A 25,675-nucleotide genomic window follows, 5' to 3' on the forward strand; every position below is an offset into this window, starting at 1 on the left:
TATAACTTTTAACTCATATGTATGGATCAGAATTTTTTGATGTAGATAAGATATAGTAAAAGTAATATTACATTGATGAGGAATTTTATGTGTATATTCTCGAAGATTATATATTTGAGTTCTTTGTTTAGAACTCTTTAGTGGAAATTCAAATTGCGTATGGATTAGAATTTTTCAAATTAGATAAAATGTGGGGAGAAGTTGTATTGATTGCCTCGATGAGCAATTTCACACGCATCAATGTATATATAATTTATAGAATTTCTCAAGCTAATTACAACAATTCATTTCATCTTTTAGGATTGAAACAATTGGCTACAAGAAATTATGGATTGCCACTTTGATGGTACTTTCCAAATCTTTTGGGAGGTAAAAAGTTTTCTAGTGATTGGGAGTGCACGTTTTTGCTGGAGAATTTAATATGCATGTGAAGGAGTGGTGGAATTTGGAAAGAGTGAGCAGTGGCTCAATCATAATCATTAAAATAATGATGGGAGATGGTCTGAACACTCTTATTAGAGCTCCATAGTGACCATCACTGTTGGATACCTTTTTTCTGGCAGACAGCTATTCAAACAAAATTTGTCATATTCTTGGAAAAAAATGTGGTGGAATATGACATCTCAATTACTCAATTACTAGAAAACAAAGAAAAAATAATTACATTGTCTTGTGCTGATTCAGATCGATTATTATTCAAACAAATCTTGAAGTCACATTCTTGAAAAATAATAGTAGAATATGAAGTGTTATCTGCCCAATCACAAAACTATAAGTAAAAAATTACTTCTCCTTGTGTGAATTAACATTATTAAACTTATTCAAGTTCTTTTGGGGGTCAAAGCATGAGGAAATATAAAGTTTACTTTTGTGCACTTCTTATATTGTTATAAATGAGTAACCAAACACGTTTTTTCCCTAATTTTTTGCCAACTCAATAAATCAAATTTAGCAACCCACTAATCCAAACACAATTTGCATTTACACATTACCCTCAAGAAAATTATTCTTGCAATATTTTGAAAAAAATACTTTTGACAGAAAGAATATTAAGAATGGTCCAAAAACAGCTTAATAGGTTAGTTTTCAAATTCTATTGAGTAATACTATATTGAAATATATTGGGGGAAATGGCAGTTTTACTAATAAAGCTGAGAAGAAACCGTAAGATAGAAGGGCCATCAACACACTACACATACAAAACCGTCCTCTTAATTCCTTCATATGTAAACAGTCATGGCAAGAAATGTCACCTAAGCTCCACTTTGAAACAACTGGAGACCAGCATGACTAAAACCTAAGGTTTGTAATGTAAGAGATACAATGGGAAAGGAAGAAAGAAATGAAGGTAAAAAGGAAGGAAAATAAGTTCTCAATTTGAATTTGAGTAGTACAACATTATAATGGGGTCTCGATCACAAAAAAAATCAAACAACTTGGTAATTCTCAGTGGACAGCGACGTTCTTTGTGAAAACTTGGGTGGATTACCTCCTCTCACCGGCAAAATATTAGCCACCTGCAGAAATTGAAATACATTATCAAATATCACAAGTCGTACAAGAAAGCATGCTTCAAGAAAACAAAGTATGAGGAGAGCACATTAATTTTATTTCAAGAAAAAGAAGACAAAAAGGAAAGAAAGGATGCTCCTGAAACACATTAACTCGTCGGGTTCCATTACAGGTATTTAGCAATAGCAGTTCTAGAAAGTCATGGATGTGAACAATAAGGCAAGTCTGTGCTCCTAATAGTCACTTGCTCATGAGTTCAAGGAGGTGGTCAGATACAACTAGTGTGTCCTCATGCAAATGGAATGGTCAGAAGGCGGTAATGAGCTTCAGCAAACCATATGGACCCATGCCCAAATATTTTTCATCTCTCCTAGATATACATTCAAAGACTAGATTCATTTTGCCAATTTTGACGTATGTTAAACTTTAGTACAAAAATACTAGGACTTTCTAAAGGAAGACAGAAGAGAACCTTTAGATTACTGAAAGTGCTTGTGGAAGTAAAGGCCACAGAAATTGGGAAAAGTTCTGATGTATCTACTGCAGGAATAACGAATTCCATTGATCCACTGCAAAGAATTTCAATTGATCAAACAAAAAACCAAATAAGAACCAATATGAGATGAGGTTAAAGGCAGAACAGAATAATTTCAGTGCGTCTAACCTGCGATTTGAGTTGTCAATGAGTACAATCGACCACTCCAAGACTGACTTTCTGGAATCATACCTGCATTTAAAATCAATGAAAATGCCTTTAGCATGCTTGATAACTTGAATAGAAAATGGGACAAGTACAATGCAATATGATTTACAGTAGCATCATAAAAAAATCACCCTTCAAGTCCCAACTAGATTTTCATACTAGAAATTCAAACTCGCCACATGAAGCAAATTCTCTAAAGCAATTCCCATTTGTTCAACGTATCCCTTTTGTATTGTCACAAGCAACCACAACTCACTTTTTTAGCTTGATTCGTGTTAATCTAAAATCCACTTATTCATATCTAACCACATAGTGCAGCATCCTCATAAGCTAACTTTTGTACCTACGCATATTATTACAGCCATCCAGGGGACCATGCAATCCAAAAAATAGGAACTTAACTGCATGCTCCACACAATCATTAAAAACATCCATGAACCAGAGTTCAATCTGGGTTCATTAAATAACTAACAAAGAAACGAGTGTGTGCCACAAGCAGAACATACTAGCTGCTCATTAAAACGGTAACAACAGGGGTTAAATTTCCTCAATAACCTTAATTACATATTTGACAAACCTTTATCTCCTCAAGTATAATGTCGGCTTCAAGTCTACATCTCAAATTTATAGATTGAAAAATAAAATTTCGGGTTAATAATCATATTTTACTCAATTCACTACTTTTCACTACCTAATTTTATTAAGTACCAGGCCACTTCCATTTTTCCTTTCAAACGACTTACAGGATTATATACTTGTTACAAGAAACTTTTGAACACTAAGAAATCACTTTATCCCTCAAACTTCCATGCAACACCCTCCTCATGTCTGACCTCAATATAACCTTTCAATCAAATATGGTTAAACCTTTTTTCTTACAAAAAAAATTCACAAACCCTTTCCCTAAACACATATACGCCCTAGGGTCCACATGCCAAATCTTATGTTGAACCAACACCAAACACATAAAATGCAAAAACATATTTTAGGTATGGCTGCAACAAAGAGGTTTTAAGAAAGTCCAGTGCAATACTTCAAGTCATCACAACCGCTCTCACAACAAACAGGATTATAGAGGTTTTAACATATCCAAAAACATGAACCGTGACAAAATATCAAAATGAAATGTCAAGATGAAAACCTCACCTCCATTCCCCATCTATCTGTTGTACTCGTGGTGCCTCTCTAAGGGCCGGAAGAGGCATTGAAATTACAACATTATGTAGATCAAACACTGATGAAGCTTCATACTCCAAATTCACATAGGTTTCATTCCCAGAAACAGAAGGCCAGCAGTTAACTGCAGCAAAGTAAGATATCTATGAATGTGACCAGTTGCAAAACAACATATAAATGTGTATTTTGATAGTGCTGATGTAGGATAAAGCAAAGCTCACTCGACAATGGCACAAGTGACTCATCAGCACTTTGCATCCTCCACTTCAACAAACTTATGCCATCACCAGCCTGGCCAGTGGGGAAGGGACGATTTGGATCCTTGAGACCCAAGATATTTTCACCAGAAAACAATTCCTTGCTAATATTGGGGTGTGTCTTAAATAGAATTCCTGGATTCCCGCTAGTTTCAATCTGAAAATACATTTCAAAATAATTACCTCAGATTTATTCCTAGAAAGAAACTGAGATGCTCTGAAATTTAAACACAAATGGATGCAGATCTAGCATACACAAAGTGTGGGGAAGGAGAAAAATGAAGACCTGAACTTGGATGAATCCATCATCTTGGTTAAGTATTTGAAGCGACAAAGAACCCTGCAAATCAAAGTTACCAATACCACCATCCTGTTTTAATGTTACATTCAGCTTCTCTTCAACGGTCAATGTAACAGGATCACTTGGTGGTGGAGCAGCTGCTTTGGAATTACCAATACTGGGTCTCACATCTTCCACAATCACTTCACCTTCAGCTTTGAGGGATTCCAAAAATTGGTTGGTCTTTTGTGTTTTCCCTAGCTGCATACCAAGACCTTTGGGTGGAGCTGAAGCAGATGCTGCCGGGCGACCTAATCATTGAGATGTGGAAGGCAAGAATTATTGTCAGCCAATCCAATCACTTATCTTAAAACCTATACCTAAAATGTAAAAAACACAATTGAATTTGACCAGTAACTACAATACAAAACATTTTTAATTAATAGTAATAAAGTGCCAAGGATAGTTCTGGGTTTTTGCATTCAAAGTTTTCAACATGAAAATGATTCAGGTTGGTGATAATTGTCAACACATGTGATGCATAAGCATGTACTAAAACAAAATTACACCACAACTGGAGCACAAGATTCCATGAACTGAAGTAGTACTTAAAGGAACTGCAGCTACATAGCATCATTTAGTGCTGCAGCATGTACTAAATGATGCTACACAGCATCATTTAGCGCCAAACCATCAAGATCCACACTGATAATACATTGTAATAGATGCAAGATTACGCACCAAAAGTGAGGTTAAAACATGTTCACTGATAGTTTATTTCATCTTCTTGTGAATGACAGATATAATATTACACTGACCGATAAAAAATAACCCACATTATTCTGGAATCTCAGTTCACCTCATAAGCAATAAATATGCTTGGGATCAAAGCAACCTCTTGCTTCATGTCCGTCTTCCCAATACTTTCCGAACCAACTTCCCCATCCCATCCCATCCCAACCCACAGCCCACAGATGGAAAAGGAAAAACACAAAAACTCGAAAGACAAAGAATACATAAGTAAAAGAGTAAGAGCCTATTTTAAAAGGTGGTAATCGACTTTTTGGTTTTTTGCAATATAATAGGCTTACTGCCCATTGTCGTGTAGTTTCATATATTTTTAGAGAAAATGCAAGTACAAGTTACAGAAGAATTGTCCAACGGAGAATACATAGCAAACCAAAATCAAATGAAAACATTCTGCATTGACATTTTTGCAAGTGCTTTAAATTTCTAAAAAACTTGTTAGTACCACATGCCAAAGGTACAGAAAGATATATTTTCACAAAAATTAATAAATAAAAAAATATAAATAATTCAAATTTAAATATAAAAATGATTAATTGATCAATAATCTAAAATTTAATATTATAATAATCAAAATACAAAAATATTATTAGATATAAACTTAAATTATGCTACGAACTAATTTATCTCAAGAAATCTGTAAATCTTTTGGATAAAGGTAAATAAATATACACTTATCTAAATTTAAATAAAAAACAAATGATAATTCATCAAAAAAAATCTGATGGAATTTTTGGATAAAGATAAAAAGCCAATAGAGTTACTCACAATTAATTCTAAAAGGTATATATAATTTCTTATATGACAAAATAGAATGCAAAGAGGTCAAACCGCATACATGACACTTACTTAAATGGCCTCAATGTTTTTGTTTTATTATAAATAAGATTGGAAGGAGAGACTCAGAGGAAATTTCTCGGTGACATTATCATTATCAATAGTACGCTACCAACAAGACTTGATGCATCTCAATTTCCGGATCAGCACTTAGTAGAGACCATCAAGGTGCTTTGCAATTTTATAAAAACAAACCTTTGGGCTTAGAGGAGAAGGATTCTGCTTCAAATACTGGGCCAGAACCACTTCCAAAACCACCACCACTACTAGATATGCTGGTTTCACTGCCAAAGCCAGTTCCGGAACCCATGGACTGCAAAGACATAAATCCTCCCTTCTCACCCCTATTCTTCTCAATCTAGATGAATTTCAAAAAAGAAGTTAGTTCATCCACCATCTGGAAGATGGAGAGAAGTTAAGTATCCAACTTGAGCCCCAAAATAGTACCTTGCTTTTGTCAATCTCACTAGCCTTTCGAATCATGGCTTCCTTGGTTTCATTGATCTTGCTCTGTAGGACCAGCTTGTGCAATTTCTCTTCATGACTTTCCATCTCACAGTACTGTTTGACTTGAGCAACTGTGACATTTTCCTTGTGCCCAAGTGAGATGACTTCATCAAATGCAAAAAGAATCTCAAAAGCTGACTTGCCAATGCCCTCTTCATCTAGGGAATAAGAGTATTCAGGCACCTAAGAGGGTTAAAGAAACCAATCCACAGTTTAAAACACCAGAAAGAATGCAAAATTTTCAAGAGTTCCATGTAGATAAAAACAATGACTATCAGAAAAGAAAGCATAAAAAATTAGGGTTGTTGGATTTTCAATCTTTTAGCAGAAAGAATAAGCGAGATATAATCTGAAGAGATAGCAAATGTAAGCACAAGCCAACACGAAAAAACACCCAAATAATTTTACACTAGCAATAATTCATAGTCAAATAAGATAAGGATACTAGTCTTGAGAGTAGCCTCAACGTATCCAAATCCTCAAGAATGTTGCTTTGCTTATTCGTAACAAGGAGCAAGAACAGGGACTCTATCGGCTGATATACATATCGGACATTCTCAGTCTCAACATAAGTATGTTGCTTCCCAGTTCCAACCAATTTGGGGAAAGCTGCAAGGTATCCCTCAATTCGTATGCGAGACATGTCAACAAACTGCCTCGAAACAAGTGCTGTGGAAAGAGATCATACAGTTAAACATGCATGCTATGCTAGCAAATGAATTACCAGAAAAAGAAAATGGTGATAAGAGATCACGGAAAAAGTGGACAAATACAACTAAAGTCAACTAGAACATATAAACATAAGAAAAAGAAATGTAAAGAAAATGAAGATTGATTCAACAGGGGCAGAAAGACCAGAACCAAAAACCATAACAAAAGCAGAATGTCTAAAGTGGACCAAAAAGAAAAGTTTACAATACTAAGTACAATCTTCAAAGTGCACTACACTAATAAGTAATAAATGAGGAGAAAATTAGCACCATCATAATAAATAGAGAATAATTCAAAGATAATGGCTAACTTGCACAAACCATATTTTATCAAGGGAAATATCATCATGATCAAGGAAACATAATAAGGAGATAATCAATAGAAACTGTAAAAGAGTGAGGGGTTCTCTTAACTTCTTAAGAAGAAGGTTTAAAGGAGACATCAATTGATAATTATAAACCCTTGGACAACGTCTATCTCAACCATTTGGATCGTAACCTAATGACAAACTCGTCAAAATCTAAATTCCATCTAGTGGGAAAATACTTATGCCAAAGAAAACATAATAAGAAAGAGCAATTTAGAATCACAACTGTGAGAATGCAGTGCTTGAATTCTTAGGGAAAACGTATTTACAAACTGTTCCAACACAGTCTATCTCAGTCGCTGAAAAGGTAATGAGACTCTTAATTTACATCCAATATTGTGATGGCATCAAGCCGTCAGCCTATGAAATAGTTACAAAACAAGACAAGCTTATACCCACACCTTCACTTGGTGCAATAGCCTTAACATAAATTTGGTCTTGGCATTAAAAATAGAGATGAAATGAAAGTCAAAAACAAAAAATACACCACTTAACCAACATTCAGAGAACCATTCATCATTCAAAAACTGGTTACCAGTCTAATTTCAATTATTTAGCAATGAAGTCAACCTTTTCCATGGATCTTCATTCTTCTCTGTGTTTGGAGGCTTAAAAGCCACATAATAAATGAGCGTTCTTCAGAAGACACAGAGAATGCATAGATATCATTTTTCCATTCCTCGTTATGAAATTCTGGAAGCAAAGGGGCAGTTCATTGGGACCACATGCATAACCATGTTCATGCTGCTAGTTTAGAGCTAAAGGTCATATCATAGACAAATTTTCAAACTCCATGCTTTCAGATACACTATAACTGCAAAATATTTACACGTATCTAAGCACAATCATTGACCCCATTCTGCTTGATGATACTGAAAAAAGGGTGTTCTGGAGTTCAGATGACCATGTTCATATAATAGCACAACCATTCAGGATTTCAACATCCTCACATTTTCAACATGACAATCCAATTCCAACTTTGCAGAGAATTTATTTTACATTCTTCACTAACTGAAAAATCAATCATATGGATAAATGCGCTGATAAAAAACTTAGCATCTTTTCGCATCCAATATGGTTGTATAAAATTAAAAGTAAAATATCAAACCAAAAAGTCTCAGGACCTCACCTTTGCCGGATTTACTTATAATGGATGCCGCAAGTACAACCTGCATTTCAGATAGCAAAGATAATCATCAGAAACGCAACAATTTAAATATATATATATATATACATATGTGTGTATATAACATTAATAATGTAAAAAGGAAATCAAAGACAAAAAAGTCAAAGAAAAATTACCATCCTGTTCCTCTCAAATTCCACCAACAGATGCTGATGAAGAAAACGAAAATTTGGGAAAACAAATGATCCCCAACAACACCTGGAATGCAAATCTTGAAGCTCCCAAAACTGACAAGAAACAGTGCACTAAGAAAACCAAAAAAAAAAAAAACCGCCAACGGTAAACAGAAATGTGCGTTCAAGAAGAAGATCCAGAAGATCTGAAGCAACAATGTAGCATTCAACTTGACAAAACCACAGATACACTTTGAGCATTCCCCACTACTATTATACAGGTAAAGATTTCCAGGCTACACAACTTGGCGTCAGTTACAAAACTCAAACCGAATTAAAGCACCAAAAGAAGTAATGCAAATCAAAGTGAACTATGAACAGATCGGAAAAACCCGAAACCCAAAATCTCAATTTTTATTACCTGGGAATTCGGCAGAATCCAGATCAAGCGAAGAGTACGGGGGAGAGAGAAGTGAATCGACCGCGAGGCGTTGGGGATTCTTTTATATGGAAGAGCATCTCCCGAAATTAATGACCGCTATATCCAAAATTTCCATAATTATTTGTAACTTGTACAATATTATTTTGTTCGCCAAACATTTTTTTTATTACATCAATAATTTAAATCAAGAAATATAGCAAACTTAATTAATATTTATCATAAGTAATAACCAATAAGAACGCATAATCGACTATATAATTATTGTAAGAATAAATAAAACATACAACCATTTCTTGAATTCAAATTTTAAACTTCATACTCTAAAAATCAATTAAAGAATAATTAATCATTTATTGAATTTTAAGTATTTATGCATATATGCAATACGGACTTTTATTTATGTTTTTTTAAATTATTGCTTACTTTATGCATTTATATTTTTGTTTAAATTTTGGTTAGGTAAATGGCCTTAATAGTCCACAAAATTTTAACTTTTATTCGTCTCGAGTTATATGTTGATTGAAATGATTAAATTTGATGAAAGAATTTAAGAAAAATATTTTTAATGACTGTATATCAAGACATATTTATTTATCATGATTAAGTTAGATATATATTATAATATAAAATTGGTTCTATTAAGGTAGAAACCCCGGATATCCCGACATTAAGAAGTTGGTATTAGGGGCCTAAAGACAACAGCATGGTCCAGCCATGGGGCAACGGCGAAACAAAGAAGTCAACTAGGTTGTTCCTTTGTGTCCTACTAATTGCGTAAGTCAGAGAGTAGCTCTTCCTTCTTTCGGACAAAGAGGTCTCTCGAGCCTACAGGTTGCACGACTACGACGGAACAACAAAAGTGGTTTCGCTCGAGAGCGATCGTAAATGGCACAACAAGCCTGCTCATTGGAACCAGGCTTGTGGGCCATTGAAGGTAGGAGCTGCCACCTAGCCCCTTGGCTTGCCCCCCTCCGATTTGGAAGAAGCTATCCCTCCCCTACGGTCCAGTTAGATAAAAGATATTATAGGGTGTTAGTTCGGCTGAACTGTATAAAGCAAAAAAACTAATGTAAACCACTGTAAGGACAAGATCGCTATGGTTGCTAGATAGTAGGCATGAACTAAAAGCCGAAGCCTAACCTAGCGGGGTTAATCCACAGCTCCTAGCTTCAACAGTGGAAACCCTAACGCCGACTAATCAATGATGGCTCCATATCGGATAGACTACTTGGCTCATCTTCATGCGAATTCTAACTCAGAATTTGATTTCAAGTCAAGTATACAAGAGGTGAACTAGAGAGAGAGAAGCCCTCGTGTTTCACGTTTTGAGAAAAACCGATTGGGTAAGTGGTCTGGAGCCTTGTACGTAGCTAAAGTTCTAAAACAATAGTGGCTATAGTAAGCAAGTGACAGGTCTTCCGTAGAAGCCTGGAACGATGGGGGGCCCAATAAATAACCGACTCAAATTTTGTGTAGTTGATGATAAATCTGAATACATAGTATAGATATAATTATTTTGTTTAAATATTATTGGGAGATATATCTAATTCTTTTCTCAATATTTTAAAAACTAAACTCTATAACAAAGCTATTATACGGCATTTTCCCTCTCTCTTTTTTTTTTTTTTATCTTCAACTGCCTCGCCCAATACAACCATCGATGCTTGATGATGTTGGTAAGTTGAATGAAACTGATAATACCAACTGCAACCCAAGGCATGTCATATTGTAAGGCAAATTAGTGGTGGTGAGAGGTATGGTAGTAGTAGTACAGTGATGGAACGAGTTGCGGAATTGGTGATTGTTGACTTGATTGATTTAGCGGACAACCTTAAATCTGAAAGAGAAGTTGTGGACGCACGCTCAACAGAATGGATTTAAAACATCAACCAAAACACATCTATCTATATGCACATTCATATACATAATTATGTAATAAAAAAATTGGTTGAGTGAGAGTTAGTAATAATATTACAAAAAATGGATACGAATAATTAAATAAAGTTTTTACATGGAGTTATATAAATGAAGGCGATAGTGGGGTGGTGTGTTGTGGTGTGGTGTAATGTAATACAAAAAACAGCGGTTATTGAAGAGAAATACAATGATTTAGTGTGTGTTGGGTTGGTAATCTCTGAGTTTGACTTGTTTAATTATAGATAGTCGTCATTCAGTCGTCACTCCGGTCCCTCTCCATCTTCCCCTTATTGCTATTATTATAATACCCAAACTCAAATTCTACACTCTCCAATTCCACCCCAATTAAATTTGGAGTTTCCACTCAAGAACAAAAACCTCCACTCCATTTTCTTCTCTAGATCTGAGCTTCACTTGAATCTCGCTACCGAAATCTAGGGTTTCAAGGTTTTCTGTTCCAATTCCCGAGTAGCTCAGAGCTTCCTTCAAGTGCAGCTAGGTAGGGTTTCAAGTTCCCAGTGTTTGGAGGAATACTTGCTAGGACCACAATTCTGGGTTGTTTCATTGACTGCCCCTTGGCGAGTTCCTAGGGTTTTGGAGCTGAGATCATAGGTTTTTATATTTGACTTTGATGTAGTTGGAGTTATCCAAGACTTGGATGCTGGAGAACAGTAAAGCAACTTTCCGACTCTTTAGGAGCTTGTGAGAGCTGAATACGGTGGGAGTACGTGCTTGTATATTAATCATTTTAAATATATCTATGATTTGGTGGTCAAAATTTGTGGGGGGTTTCGAGGTCAATCGTGCGTGGTTGAGAAGTTCCAGGTTGATACTTTGAAGCTTCGCTCGTTGGGGTTCGGAGCTTAAAGAATTGGAATTGTTTAGTCTTTAGAGGGAGGAAGCTGTTATTGCTTTTAATTTGTGATGGGTTTTCGGTATATAACTCTGATGTTTACTTTAGAGTCTGTGGAGAAACAATAGTGACATTTCAGGTTTGTGTCATTTGTTTAATACGGTTGAGAATTGGATTGGGGTGAGAAGATATGTGGGTTTTGGTATAGGAGAGTGAGTGTCTGAAAGATGGCCCTTAAGCTTCCCGCTGCAGAAGCAGCTAAAGTGGCCATTAATTCGATTGGTCGTGGATATGATATTTCTTTAGATCTTAGACTAAAGTATTGCAAGGGTGATTCACGTTTGATTGAGATTGATGAGGATCAGGGTAGAGAGATTGTTCTTCCAGGTGGAATCTCAGTTCGTAACGTGTCGAAGTCAATCAAATGTGATAAAGGAGAGCGGACGCGATTTCGTTCTGACGTTCTGACTTTCCAGCAGGTTTAGTTGTTTCTGATTTGCTTGCACTAATTCAAGATTTGTATGCTTGGTTAAAGAGGCATCCTTAACTTATCTCCATATTTTTATGTTTCAATTGCTTTTTCTCACTGACATGCGTTTGTGATTACAATGCTTGCTTCAATGATTGCCGATATGTAATTCAATTTATATGACCGTACAACGTATGTATGCTTGATATGCTAAATATGATTTTGATGCTTTGTGCTAGTAATGCCCATTTCTCTGGTCTGTTTTGTTATTCCCGAATACCTTGCCCCATGACAAGTGTCTTTAGTTAATCTATGCAAATGTTTGAAATTCACTAGTAAACGTTTTATGTAGTATCTGTGGTTTATCATATCAGAAATTCATACCTACATCTTTACCTTCCAGATGTCAGAGCAATTAAATCAAGAGCTATCACTGACTGGAAAAATTCCTTCAGGGCTCTTCAATGCTATGTTTGAGTTTTCTGGTTGTTGGCAGAAAGATGCAGCATACACCAAAACCCTTGCTTTTGATGGAATGTTTATAACATTGTATACAGTTGCACTTGAAAAGTCTCAGATGGTGCTTAAAGATCACGTGAAGAAAGAAGTTCCGTCATCCTGGGAGCCTGCTGCATTGGCAAGGTATGCCTTTGCCTGCCTTCTCTAGAACTTTGTAATAACACTGCCCCTATGCTTGCTGTTTCATATCTACATGCACACAGAGACTCTTGGCTAATATAGTATTGTTCTCCCTTTGTGCTAATGGTATTCCCTTTGTGGTGGTAATGTATTCTACTTCTGGGGAGGAACACAATCTTTTTCTTTTCGTTTTTCTTTTGGGGTTGGAGTGTCGTGGGGTATGAGGGTTAGCAATGTGGTTGCGATGCAAACTCTCCCCTTGAAATTCATCGCAAAGTTCAGAAGAGAGTTCTCTCACATCCCAAGTCCCAGAATACCTGATATAACTTGGAATACAAGGTTTCTTCTTATTATGTTTACTTCTGAACTGCCCTGATATTTCCTTAAAGTTTAGCAATCAAGGTGCATATAGAACATTTTGTGCAAATAACAAAACAATAATTACTTTTGTATCATTGTTCTTTCCATGTTAATTATCTGTGTGGAACTGGAAATTCTTCGAAAAGGAAACCTGTGCTCAAGCAAAGGGAGATTCGACAGAGCATGATCAAACCTAACCATTTGCCAATTTAATAGCACCTTTTAGCACATGTTGTTTGCCATTAGGTGTCCATTATGTCCAGCAATCACAACTATTTATTAAGATTGCGGACATGCATATCTTCTATGTTTTGATTGTGTTAGCCCTCTGTGGTGGAGCCTGATTACTACTCTCTTTTCAGGTTTATTAATAAGTATGGAACTCACGTCATTGTTGGTGTAAAGATGGGGGGAAAGGATGTGATTTATATGAAACAGCAGCATTCTTCTTCACTTCAACCATCTGATGTGCAGAAAAGATTGAAAGTGATAGCAGACAAGAGGTTTTTGGATGCAAATGCACAAAATGAACTCGATTCTGAGCAAGTATACCAGAGTGAAAAGGTTTGGAATTAGTTTTTTTGCTTTAAATAAATGCAAATAGGCACTCTAGAATAAAGCTGTTTATTTATTTATGTAGTTGGTACTGGATGTAATTCATGCTGAGTGTGATGAAGCACTTTAAGGAATAAAATATATGTTTCTTTACTTACCTAAAACAATGTGAAAAATGAAGGTATATAGCGTGAGTATGAAATGGATAGTGAGTATGAAATGGATAGTGACTATATTCTTTTGGTTGGAAGTCTTATGAATCTGTGTTCTCACTATTGGTTCACCAACATAGCCATCTATACAGTACTTGTTCAGTTACCAAAGAATCAGAACCAGTCTATTTTTGCTGCCTCGATCCTGCTCTATGTGCAACTTTGATTGTTCTTCCTTTCATTTTTCTTTGCTTTTCTTTTTCTTCTTCTTCATGTTCACTTCAATATTTTGTGTGCTTGGACATTAACTGATTAAACATGATGGTAGTGCATATAAGTTCTTTAGGCCAATGACTGAAGCAAGAAAAGGTGTATCACGAATTCTCTCCTTTTCTCTCTACAAGAAGCTTATAAAATCATTGGAGTCTCTGTTTTCCCTTAGGAAACATTTTCTACTGTTTTACTCTATCAAACTCTGATGATCTTATGGATCCATCTAAGTAGTTTATGGAGGTGATAAGTTGCTGAATGTGGAATACATCTTTGACAGCTTTCGTTAATGGAGATCTTTATGCACATTCCACAAACTTATGGTCGTGTTTAGTGTTGTATGCTTCCTTTTTATTCATTTGTTTAGGTTGCTCATTGGAAGCCAGATTATAGGACATGTTCACTCGGTTGACTTATTTTGTTGCATCGGCATTATTCTAGTGTTACTTATAGACGGTTTATAGCCATCCATTACATTAATTTGTTATCTTCCTTGGACTCGGATGGATGCAGTAAGGGCTCAACCCATCCTAGAGCTAGGAGTTAGGATAAGGATGATTTGCTCACTTTTTTCAATGGTGTTTATCAATTGATACCTCCTCTTTATAATGTTTGCTGATTCTTTATCATTTTCTTGTTCTTCAGTTTGAAATGAAGGAGACAAGGCTAAGATTTGCAGATACTGGCACATCGAGTTCTTATTCACATAAAGATGTATGTCTTTATCGTGACAGATGTAATCTCATTAATATTCGTGCTTAGCAGTTAATAAATCTATTTGCATTTACTTAATTGTTTAGTTGAATAACAGGACATTGCTAGCATATGCAAAAGGAGAGGTGGAAGTGATGGAAGAAATTTGACCCATAATGAGTGGCTACAAACAGTTCTTTTGGAGCCTGATGTTATTTCGATGACCTTTATCCCTATTACATCCCTTCTAAATGGTGTTTCTGGAAGTGGCTATTTGAGTCATGCCATTAACTTGTATTTGCGTTGTGAGCAATCTCTGTGCTCTATTTTTCTCTCAATTTGATTTTCTGTTTAATACTTTCCTCTGGAAATGGAAACAGAGATGGATTGGTTGTTCTTAATATTTTCTTGGTGCGTTGCCTTCCGGCGGGGGGGGGGGGGGGCGCATCGTCAGTGATGTGGATTCCAGTATCGTGAAGCTTTTAGGACAGCCCTACATAATAATGATTTTGCATTTCATGTATCATCCTCTTTGACCTTGTTCCTTTTGATGCAGACAAGCCACCAATTGAAGAGCTTCATCAGTTTCTTGAATTCCAGTTGCCTAGGCAGTGGGCACCTGTATTCAGTGATCTTCCCCTTGGTCCTCAGCGGAGACAGCAAAGCTCAGCTTCATTGCAATTCAGTCTTATGGGTCCCAAACTTTATGTGAATACAACACCGGTACAGCTTCTTTGTTCTCAGTCTTTCTCCTATTCCTGTTGACTTTGTGCTTAAAATTGTAATTCAGAAGTAGAATATTGTATTATAGATTGGTATCATTCTATAATACTGCATTTTAAATTAGCAGTCCACAGAGAGACTTCAGGTTATGGTGAGAATATGTGGTTCATCCTCTTTCTTTGGAAACTGCTGGTATTCTTCTGTGGTGAGGGTTAGCTCAGAATGAGCACAATCCAGACAAATTGGAATTTTCATATGTTGCAGGATATGACTTTAAACACTTTTACACATATGGGGCTAGTTTATTCATTTACTCCACATGTTTTCTTTTAGGGCTCATAATGTAGTCATCACAATGAAAAGTCTGCATGTAGAAGAGAATTTATATCCAGAAGTACGAGTCTGCTGGGTAATAAATTAGATATTGGAGAAGACAAAAGTCATGCACTATGTCCTTTTGGGGGGGGGGGGGGCATACTGCACAATGTAAAGACATGCACTGTGACCTCTGGGTTTATTTTTTTTGTGTGTGTGTGAGAGAGGGAGAGAGAGGGGCGGGCTTATTTATATATTTATTATAAAAAAAATGCAAGACTGCCCCAATTTTGGGAGCCTTGCAAAAACACTCACTCTTTTTCCATTTTTTAAAGAAATATTATTATGGGTCGTTAGTTGAGCTAACAACTCATGATAACAGATAATATATAATATATATATTTAATGATTACGGCTGGAATTGGTAGTGTAATGACTCAACTTTTTTTGTTTTAATTTAATTATATTTTATACTAATCAATATGGTTGATAATTTGTTAATAATTTAATTTTACTAATTTATAATTAAGTAATAATTATTTATTTCAATTATATAATATTATGAACTTTTTTATTTAATATTTTTATAATTAAAATTATTAATAAAATAAAAAAATTATTGAGAAATATACTTAATATTTTTAATTATATAAGATTATAAATTTAAAGACTTATTAACAACTAATAAATTCGAAAATTTACATTTAAAAAAAAATGTAATCAAGTATTAGCTTTATTTTCTTGTCTACGGGCTTGCCTTGGCACATTAATTTGATGTGAATGAGTTTGGCTTTCTTGGGATTTTTGTTGAATACGAATTTGCTGCCTTGCCTGTGCTTGTGGTCAGTCCATCTCATTAGGAGTGCTTGCAGTTTGCCTTCCACCCACACAAGTAGTCAACAACTAATAAATTTGTAGCAACTTAGGTAATCATAGGAGATAAAAAATGAAAATAGCAACTGGATTTAACGAGTTTCTTCATTTATTAATATATAATTCAAATAATTATTATAGGTGTTTGTTTGTTGATATTTCTCTCAATTTTCGTATGAAATGTCATGGTTCAATTTTAAAATGTATCAACTTTTGAATTTTTTTGAAAAGTTGATGAATTGGCCTATTCACTTGAATTAGGACCAAGCAACTAATGGTTCAAGTGGTTTTGAGGGTAGTTCGATTTTATGGGTTAGATCAGACTGTTTTAGAGACCGAGTGACGGTTCAACCGGTCCGGTCTGGGTTCTAAAACATTGATTGAAAATATTAAATATATTTTTTAATTATAAAGATATTAATAAAAAATCATAATCTTATATAATTGAAAAATAACAACTTTTACTTAATTATTATAATTAGTAAATTTAAATTATTAACAGTCTTAATTAGTAGAAAATAATAATTTTATTTAAAAAAAAGTTGAGTTATTGGTCCCACTAATGATTCCAACTGTAATCATTTAAAAAAAATATTATCACGATAATATTTTTGAATAAATGAAAGAAGAGTGAGTGGCTACTAATGTCTCACTCTAATTTTGCAAGGCTCCCCAAAATTGGGAATAGTCTTGTATATTTTTTTAGTAATAAATACCTAAATAAGCAGAAAGAATGCCTATGTCCTTTTTTTTGGGGGGGGGGGGAATTGTTGATACTGCAGAAGCAATGCACAGTGACCTCCGTGTTCTGTGTGTGTGTGTGTGTGTGTGAGAGAGAGAGAGAGAGAGAGAGAGGTTAGCCAGAGAAACTATCTCTTGGGCAAAAGTGCCCAAAACTCTCAAATCTAGCAATCTGTTTTAAGTAAGGTCTATTAGTATGTTATGCGCATTAAGCAATACTCCCTTCTCGGCGCTCATTGAATCCAGTGATACTCCTCCCTTTAACATACAATTATGTTCTGAACATTCCAGGTTGATGTAGGTAAGAGGCCGGTGACTGGTCTGAGATTGTATCTTGAAGGTAAAAGAAGCAACCGCTTGGCTGTCCACCTGCAACACCTCTCATCTCTTCCAAATATATTTCAACTCGCAGATGATCCAAATGGCAATTTTCGCCAGGAATCATATGACCGCAGATATTATGAGAAGGTACAGTGGAAGAACTTTTCCCATATATGTACCGCTCCTGTTGAATCCGACGAAGATCTTTCCATTGTCACTGGAGCACAATTACAGGTTGGGGATTGTGGGTTTAAGAAGGTTCTTTTCCTTCGTCTCCGTTTCTCAACTGTTATAGGAGCAGTTTTAGTTAAGTACCCAGAATGGGATGGATCCCCTGGGTTGGCCCGCAAATCTGGACTCATCTCAACTCTGATTAGCCACCACTTCACGGCAGTTCAAAAACCACCCCCTCAGCCAGCTGATGTGAATATAAACTCTGCTGTGTACCCTGGAGGCCCTCCTGTTCCTACCCAAACTCCCAAACTCTTGAAGTTTGTTGATACAACAGAGATGACAAGAGGGCCGCAAGAACCACCTGGTTATTGGGTTGTTTCAGGTGCGAGACTTGTAGTTGAGAAGGGGAGGATCTCTCTTAGGGTAAAGTACTCATTACTTACTGTTATTCAACCTGATGACGATGGGTCGGAATGAGATCACAATAGCTTTTTACTTACATGAGAAGGAGCAATTTTGGATTAATGTGATATGGCTGTTGGATAAGAGACCAATGGTAGTGTCTTTGCAGAGACCTTACAGATAAGCCACAAAGTTCCACTATTACAGAGTGATTGGCTGCGTCTCCATTTCCACATGAAGAATATTTGTACAGAATTGGTGTAGCAGCTGAGTTTCATATCAGAAAAGACAATTGTATTTAAAAATGTTACTTATCTCAGTGTTCTCCATTTTGCGAGATGAGATTTTGTTTTTTGTCCTTGGTTTTACCCCTTCGTGTCATGTTCATTTCATCATTGTTGGCTATTTCATAAGTAGCTTCCACGATATCGTCTGTAATATAGTTATGACAAATTTTAAATCATTAAATTTCAGTTTCTCTAGATATTGTTGGAATATCTTAGCTCAGTGACTCGTAACAAGTGATCTGGTTATCGAAGTCATTCAGCAGCCTTGTCTTCCTCCATGTTAAGGCTCTGAGATGTTTTACAAAATTGCTGCAGCAATGTGCTAAATAGCTTCCCTGTAACAAATTCTCCTATTCATGTTGCCCATAATAGCTTATTTTCAGGCATCAAATTTTCAATTGTTGATGCATTTAGATTCCGACATAATTTGCTGTGTGGGGCATAATTACATTCCTTGCAAGATTTCACATTCCTTGATTGCCCTGTAGGGGAGGGGACGACTTTGAACTTAGCAATCTCAACAAGAAGTTCAATTTCTATTCAGATGTAACTACTAAGCCAAAATTCAGTCAACTGCATAAACTTCTAATGTGTTTAAGCACTACAAAAAGTGACTCATCTACAGGGCATGGATATGGAGAATAAGGAACGTCGAACTAATGGTCGAGGGGTAGGCTATACTATACTGTTTTCATGAGAGGGCCAATATACTCCTTCCCTTCGACAAGCTAGCGGAGCCGGTTGAGCAATGAAGGTTGGATACTGCTGTCCTGGCATCACAACTGAGAAATCGGATGCATATGTTGTTTGTACCTGTCACAAGAAACGAGCTCATTGGGATCGGTTGGAACTATGCCAATGAAGTAGACAAACACATACACACACGGGTGATCATGATCAATGATTATGCATTTCCCTCATTAGGGGGAAAGTACCTAGAAACCAACATGATATGGGGTTTACACTCTTAATAGTTTTTGGGGTTTCGACTCGTTTTTCTTTCTACTTGAGCACTTGGTTGTGGGAAGAAAATACACAGACCCAAAGATGACAATGCAACGGAAAGCCACAAATATGAAACAAGAAGATCAAGAAAACCTCACACAGAACACACAGATGCATAAAGTAAAAGACAACAGTAGTACAACCTGGTATCCACCGGTTCCACCCTTCGCAAAAGTTCATAGTAAAAGAAGAATAAGGCAGAAGCTTACAACATCTGAGTTCCCAAGCTTCTGCATTTGTCTTGATTCCATCCCATGACTAGATTGATCGTGGGATACATTTGGTCTGAATAAATGTTCGAATATAGCCATGATGAGGAACATCGATATCAAGATAGCTGTAGCAACAAATCCGAAAGAAATGGCATTCATCGATGAGCCAAAGCTCTTCCATGGACCTTCCTTGTTTACATCTGTCTGAGAAGGACTAGGATTTGAACTGCCGTAGATGTCCCATGTTTTTGCTCTTCCACTGTTGAACTCGGTCATATTCATTCTGTCGGCTTGGTTTCTGATCTTCAGAGAGATTCTCAGTAGCTGGTCTGTTCCTGTTAAAGGGTCCAGAAATAGAAGATCGTCAATACATTTGTTTCAAGCAGAATCAATTCATTTGTGTCTGAACGCAAAGCCCACGTACAAGAAGAGGATGTTAGAAGTAACACCTCCCCTTGAAAAGACACTTTTTATTCATTCTTCAACTATTTTGATCTAATCCAGTTTATTGAAAATCAATGCAAGCATTTCTAGTTATATCAAAAAGTTAATGATCCTGATCTTCTCAATCCTAAAGCTGTCCTAATTTCCAGAAACAGATAAGAGAAGCAGAAAACAACATTGGAGAAGAAAGATAAGCAATGATGAAAACAAGAATAGGTGATGCCCTTCTTTTCTACCCCTTCTCATGAATAATCCAGACACCACAGTCTGAAAAATGCACAACAAATCTGAGATTTACATGCGTTGCTAATCTTACAAAATTCTGAAAGAAAAGAATTCTATGATTCTTGCAACTTCTCAGTTCACCTAAATGACACATTGATTATATACGAACAAAAAGTTAAATTTGATGCATAATAGTAGCATGAATCATTTATTACTACCTGAAAATGAACACTTATGATGATTAAACTTTTCTTAAAAGGGTGCGAGAAACTGGACCAAAATGTACCATATAGGATAAAATTACCAGAAGGAAAGAACTAGGAGAAAAACTTGCAAGGCATTCAATCAAGAACATTCACTGCAATCATCATCTTCAATTTGGACCGAGAAAACTGACAAAAGACAACTGGAGCAGCAGAGACACACTAAGTTTTTCTCATGAGAAACTTCAGTTGCATTATTTGTCTTTTTATCCTTAACAGGCACAAATCATCAGATTCTTACACAACAAGCTTCTCTGTCATGAAAGAACAAGACACACATTCCTTCCAGCCTTATAGAAGATGCAGCTGAGCTTATGTTTGTGAATGTAAAGAAAGAAAAAGGTGGTAGAGTTTGGGATAATCTCAGTTATTACAAATTTTTTAATGTTTCCAATGTAAATAAAAATTGATGCTTAACTTAATGAGTACTATACCTTGTCCGGAGCAGCAGGGTTAAAGAAATCAAAGGTATGGGCCTTGTTGTCGGGGTGAGAAGAAAGAGAGTGTTGGTTCTTGCTGTTTCAAAAGTGTTATCAGTTTTGAGATTCACCACTACTCATCCTAGTCTGGGCTACCTAGTTTTTGTTGTTCAAGAATTGGCATGTTTAGGATGTCCAAGTTAGGAACAAAACCAATTTTAGTATCAAGTGTGATCCAATATTATATTTTAAATTTATATTTTGATGTTCAGATTTTTTTCGCATATAGTCCGATGTTGGGCATAAATGCGTAATTTTATAATACTTTACTGGTGTAGTCTCGTAGTATATATAATTAATGAGAAACTAATGCTGGAATTTGATGAAAATATTCCTAATAAGAAAAATGGGAGGGATTGTAAAAGTAACAACATTCTTGAACAAGTCCGATTTTCCTTATATAGTCCATAATAAAAAACATATGCAGGCTTACAAATTATTTCATATGACCCTTGTAAGAATTTCATCGTATATATGTGGCAACATAAGAGTACGAGTTCAAGGTAAACTTTAGAACATACTAAAAATTATTACATTAGAATTAATTATTACAACCAAATGAAGTTGGTATAGAGCTGAGGCAACATATGTATCATAACCAACAGATTAACATAGTCATTGCCAGCCCTAAAATGGGACACACAACACCAAATGGATTCATCATTAGAAAGTTGGCAGTTCATTACAAGAGAAAAACACACCTCCCAAATTTTTTAACTTGAAAGGCTGCAAACAAAGTAATTAACAAATTTAAATTATTACAAGCTTAGAATAAGTTGTTTTGCTTTGTTGCAGAATGATTGAGAAGTAGTGGTTCTGATATCAAATCAAATGGTAGAGAATAAATGTTGGATTTCTTACAGCTATGCAGCACCTGGGCAGAAATAATTTCAATTCTAGAAAGGAAAAAGAATGTAATGAAAAGGAGAGGTGATGCAGACCATACCCACATTTTATTCCTTAGAATTCTTTCCCTGCAAACCTGTCACAAGAACCCCACAATTTCTCCTCACAACCATTTTAAATTTTTTGTATTTAATTTTCCTCTATAATGTTGCGGTTTCATGACTCTATTATAGTATAAAAATGTTGTCCTAAAGATTAAGAGGGTGTTTGGCTAATTTTTTTATATGATTTTATAAATTTATACATTTTATAGGATGTCGGATCTTAATTTTAAAAGAAATCATTGAAGTATTTGGACAAAGTAAGATGACAGAGCTTATAATATATTATTAATGACAAAATTGTAATTACTTCGAAGAAAATTGAACTAAATTATTAAGATTTCTGTAATAAGTTGGGAGTTCCTTTATCATCTTGTAAGTCTTAAAACATGTTTAAAAAGCTTATAGACTCATCCAAACACTCTCTAAGATTGATGTTCTATGGTTATACAAAGTACAAGTTTATGGGTCTAAAATCTTATCTCATGTGTAAATATTTGTCTTAATATATGGTCTTGTAATTATAGTAGTTATTGATGAATGTATGTACGTAAAAAATTGACGTAACGATGTTTTTCTATTTTTTTACCTAGAAGAAAAGGAAAAAGAAGGAAGGTTACACATTTGAAATTTTATTGAAGTAGAGACAATGATCCTAGAAACATTCAAGAAAATTTAGGAAAAAAATGCAATTGTGATTATTACAACATAAAAAAAGAAGGAGAAGAAAGAGGAAGGAACATAACCTTTTCTTTTTCTTTCTCATCCTTTAAAGTTGAATGAATGGGGCTAACCTTCTTTTTCAACAAGACAATCAAAATGTCTTTGAAAGATATGAATGCTTTTCAAACCCCTATGCCTTATCAATCATTCTAATCCTATGCATCCCATGTGCACAATATGTTTGCATTAGTAGCTAATTTGCGTGGCACGCTTTTTTTTACGTATAAAAATATTTATGAAAAAATAAATAATACATAATCTTAAATAAAAAATTTGTAAAATAGCTATTGACAGACCATGACATCAAAAGAGTGGTATATATATATATATATAAAGAATCAAGAAAAGGAAAATAAAACCAAACCAAGATTACATATACTAATAGAATGTTTTTCCTTATAATAAGCTAAAATTATTACAGCCCACAAGAAGACATACACAAAAAAGACAATTTCACTTGAATTTTGACAAAAACATAAACCATATCTATGGGATTAAAGTAATGGAGTCATTTCAAGAAAAGAATATAGTTTTCTTCTTTCTGTGTATGAGACAATTTCTTAAAGAGAAAGGGCCCCCCCTTGACATGAAAGCAAAATTAAGTGATTTTTGAAAATGAATCAGACTAGAATCATAATCTTTTTTTTTTTCTTGTAATTGTTCTTGCTTTTGTCAAGTCATGAGGCCTCTCTGACTGACTGAGGCAGACTTTAGTTTCACTTTTGCAGCATGTTAACTAAAAGAGTTCTACACAACTCCAACATTACCTTAAGCAACTTTTGTAAGATCATTTATTATATAATTAAGGATAAATTACAAGTTGATTTCTTATATTTATAAATACCTTATTTGTTAGAATATTTATAATTTCATGGGTTATTTATAATTATGACAAATCTCACGGGAGCCGATTCTGTTTTACCCTATAATTAAGCTTTGAATCTTTCATTATAAAAAAGAGATATATTTTTATATTTATATTGAATACGTATGTATTATGTGTATCAAGAAATCATGTTGTATATATAAACCAATATGGGTTTGATTGGAGCGGAAACGATAGGGTCCGACACGTGAATCCTAAACAACTGAACTGATCGATGAAGAGTAAATATTCGTATCAGAAGACATTTCCCCTAATCCTGTGATGTGGATTGTTTTCAGATTAGTCGACTAACCAAGTATGAACTTCAGACGTCGAGTAAATTGGATGGAATATAAGATACAACATCAAAATAATTGTGAGAAAATATTGGTGTTGATTGTGAGAAGTGAAACATAAAGGGAGACAAATCACAATTTTCAAGAATGAATAGTAAGAAGGAGAGGGATGTGTCATGTTGGCTAAGTCTCTATAATTTGCTTCTTTTTCAAGTTGGAAGCTTTAACTTTTGTCTTTTAATTTATTTATTTATGTATATAAGTGAAGTTAGGACCATTACCTCACCTCAATCCACTTCCTTTTTTTGTGAAAAATCACCCATGTGGAGTTCTTTACTTTTGTCCATATGTTCACACCATTTTCTCCATTTCATCAATCATCCCTACAATACCCTCATTTTGCCCCATCTTTCTTTCTTGTCATAGACCACAAGTCATACAATTGTCAATTTCTTTTTTTTAAAAAAAATTAATTTTAGGATCAAATTATAAAATTGATTTTAACAGGATTAAATTCCACCATGTTCAAATTAAAATAAAACGATTCTTTTCTTGTTATGAACTTCCCAACGTGTTGATGTCGCATCGATCCTTTTGTTACCAAGTTTGGACTCTTAATTAACATCCAACAACGATGTGCAAAAGTGATAGAATATAACAGGACAAGATCAAGAAACTAATGTACCAACATTCTTGGCATGGATCAAAATCTATGTATGGACCTTATAATAGTTAATTGTAGTTGGCAGAAACTGATGATGAACATGGACAAGTGAGTATTTTAAGATAGAATTAATGTTGGTAGGATGAACAAACAATTGAACTTGAGATAAGTGGATTAGTGGTCCTCACAGTCACGTGTTGGAACTAAAATCAGGCCATGCTTAGCTATAACAGCAGCACCAATGGGCTGACAGTCCCTCAAGCACTTTGGTATTGAGATTGATGCTTCAAGACAACATCTGTTATGTAATCTAATGTTATATATGTCCTTAGATATATTACCATTGTTTGCACACCAAAATCTTTGCTCAACTGCAAAAGTTAAGTTACTTCACTCGTTGTTGTGGAAACTTGTGCACACTTTCTTTACAAAGATGAAGTATGTGTCGACACTTGTTGATTCGACTGTGTAGTTTGAACTGGTTACTTCCAATAACATGATTGTAAATTTGATTGTCTTGTGTCGATGTAAGAATTGTGTTGGTGGGCAATTCGTATAATTTAATTCTACTAATGCGACTACTAAACTTTTAAAAAAGAAACTCATTGTCTCCCTCGTTAAGGAGTTACTTTGCCCCTATTTAAAGAGTTCAAGGGGTCGTGTTGTCTTTTTTCTTATTCAGAGGGATTTCTTGCTTGTTAGTATACGTACGGGGTCTATTACGTTTAACCCGTAATTTGTACGAACTCCTGTAAGAGACTTATAATTCTAAAATATGTCCTGATTCGTGATAATGATTATAATTGAAATCACCCAAATTTTATTATACCGAAAGATAAAAAAAAAGAGAAGAAGTATGTACACTTTGTTTGGCAACGTTTTCAACCTTAATTTACACGAATTTGTTGGG

General features: G+C 35.0%; 3 protein-coding genes across 8 annotated transcripts; 1 reads left to right on the plus strand and 2 right to left on the minus strand.

Annotated features, from left to right (window-relative positions):
- Positions 1–1,196: 1,196 nt before the first annotated feature.
- LOC105169087 (coatomer subunit delta) lies at positions 1,197–9,036 on the minus strand. Of its 2 annotated transcripts, none has more exons than XM_011089370.3 (12): positions 8,878–9,036; positions 8,460–8,570; positions 8,287–8,326; positions 6,525–6,748; positions 6,020–6,262; positions 5,768–5,930; positions 3,935–4,239; positions 3,613–3,805; positions 3,362–3,515; positions 2,177–2,239; positions 1,985–2,081; positions 1,197–1,517 (listed from the first exon to the last, which is right to left on the minus strand). In XM_011089370.3, the coding sequence occupies exons 2-12, from the start codon at positions 8,460–8,462 to the stop codon at positions 1,428–1,430; spliced, it is 1,575 nt and encodes a 524-aa protein (XP_011087672.1). In that variant the 5' UTR covers positions 8,463–8,570; positions 8,878–9,036; the 3' UTR covers positions 1,197–1,427. The 2 variants fall into 2 exon arrangements, with proteins under 2 accessions (XP_011087672.1, XP_011087673.1); XM_011089371.3 differs by having other exon boundaries at positions 8,460–8,588; positions 8,878–8,998.
- A 2,082-nt stretch (positions 9,037–11,118) lies between these two features.
- LOC105169089 (MAC/Perforin domain-containing protein) lies at positions 11,119–18,839 on the plus strand. 2 transcript variants are annotated; one of them, XM_011089373.3, is made up of 7 exons: positions 11,119–12,147; positions 12,541–12,779; positions 13,499–13,700; positions 14,759–14,827; positions 14,925–15,111; positions 15,363–15,529; positions 17,750–18,839. In XM_011089373.3, exons 1-7 carry the CDS (start codon positions 11,896–11,898, stop codon positions 18,428–18,430), a joined length of 1,797 nt encoding a protein of 598 aa, XP_011087675.1. In that variant the 5' UTR covers positions 11,119–11,895; the 3' UTR covers positions 18,431–18,839. The 2 variants fall into 2 exon arrangements, with proteins under 2 accessions (XP_011087675.1, XP_011087676.1); XM_011089374.3 differs by having other exon boundaries at positions 12,007–12,147; positions 12,593–12,779.
- Positions 18,840–19,150: 311 nt separating this feature from the next.
- On the minus strand, positions 19,151–21,377 carry LOC105169088 (multidrug resistance protein). Of its 4 annotated transcripts, none has more exons than XM_020695897.2 (3): positions 21,226–21,377; positions 19,857–20,194; positions 19,151–19,455 (listed from the first exon to the last, which is right to left on the minus strand). In XM_020695897.2, exons 2-3 carry the CDS (start codon positions 20,139–20,141, stop codon positions 19,318–19,320), a joined length of 423 nt encoding a protein of 140 aa, XP_020551556.1. In that variant the 5' UTR covers positions 20,142–20,194; positions 21,226–21,377; the 3' UTR covers positions 19,151–19,317. The 4 variants fall into 4 exon arrangements, with proteins under 4 accessions (XP_020551556.1, XP_020551555.1, XP_011087674.1 ...); XM_020695896.2 differs by lacking the exon at positions 21,226–21,377 and adding an exon at positions 21,033–21,189; XM_011089372.3 differs by lacking the exon at positions 21,226–21,377 and adding an exon at positions 20,833–21,166.
- Positions 21,378–25,675: the final 4,298 nt, after the last annotated feature.

Source organism: Sesamum indicum, linkage group LG8 (assembly GCF_026168435.1).
Source record: "Sesamum indicum cultivar Baizhima isolate 11 linkage group LG8, ASM2616843v1, whole genome shotgun sequence".
NCBI lineage: Eukaryota > Viridiplantae > Streptophyta > Magnoliopsida > Lamiales > Pedaliaceae > Sesamum > Sesamum indicum.

What these genes read in the sequence shown, in the direction of transcription:
- LOC105169088 (XM_088883584.1), bottom strand. An exon ending in AGCTTGGGAACTCAGATGTT is followed by an intron (nt 19,456 to 19,856) that starts GTAAGCTTCTGC and finishes TTCTTGTGACAG; the next exon opens with GTACAAACAACATATGCATC.
- LOC105169087 (XM_011089370.3), bottom strand. An exon ending in TGAGGCTACTCTCAAGACTA is followed by an intron (nt 6,263 to 6,524) that starts GTATCCTTATCT and finishes TAACCCTCTTAG; the next exon opens with GTGCCTGAATACTCTTATTC. An exon ending in GCACTTTCAGTAATCTAAAG is followed by an intron (nt 1,518 to 1,984) that starts GTTCTCTTCTGT and finishes CAATTTCTGCAG; the next exon opens with GTGGCTAATATTTTGCCGGT.
- LOC105169089 (XM_011089373.3), top strand. Translation starts at nt 11,896, where the DNA reads ATGGCCCTTAAGCTTCCCGCTGCAGAAGCAGCTAAAGTGGCCATTAAT. An exon ending in GAGCCTGCTGCATTGGCAAG is followed by an intron (nt 12,780 to 13,498) that starts GTATGCCTTTGC and finishes CTCTCTTTTCAG; the next exon opens with GTTTATTAATAAGTATGGAA. An exon ending in AAGTATACCAGAGTGAAAAG is followed by an intron (nt 13,701 to 14,758) that starts GTTTGGAATTAG and finishes CTTGTTCTTCAG; the next exon opens with TTTGAAATGAAGGAGACAAG.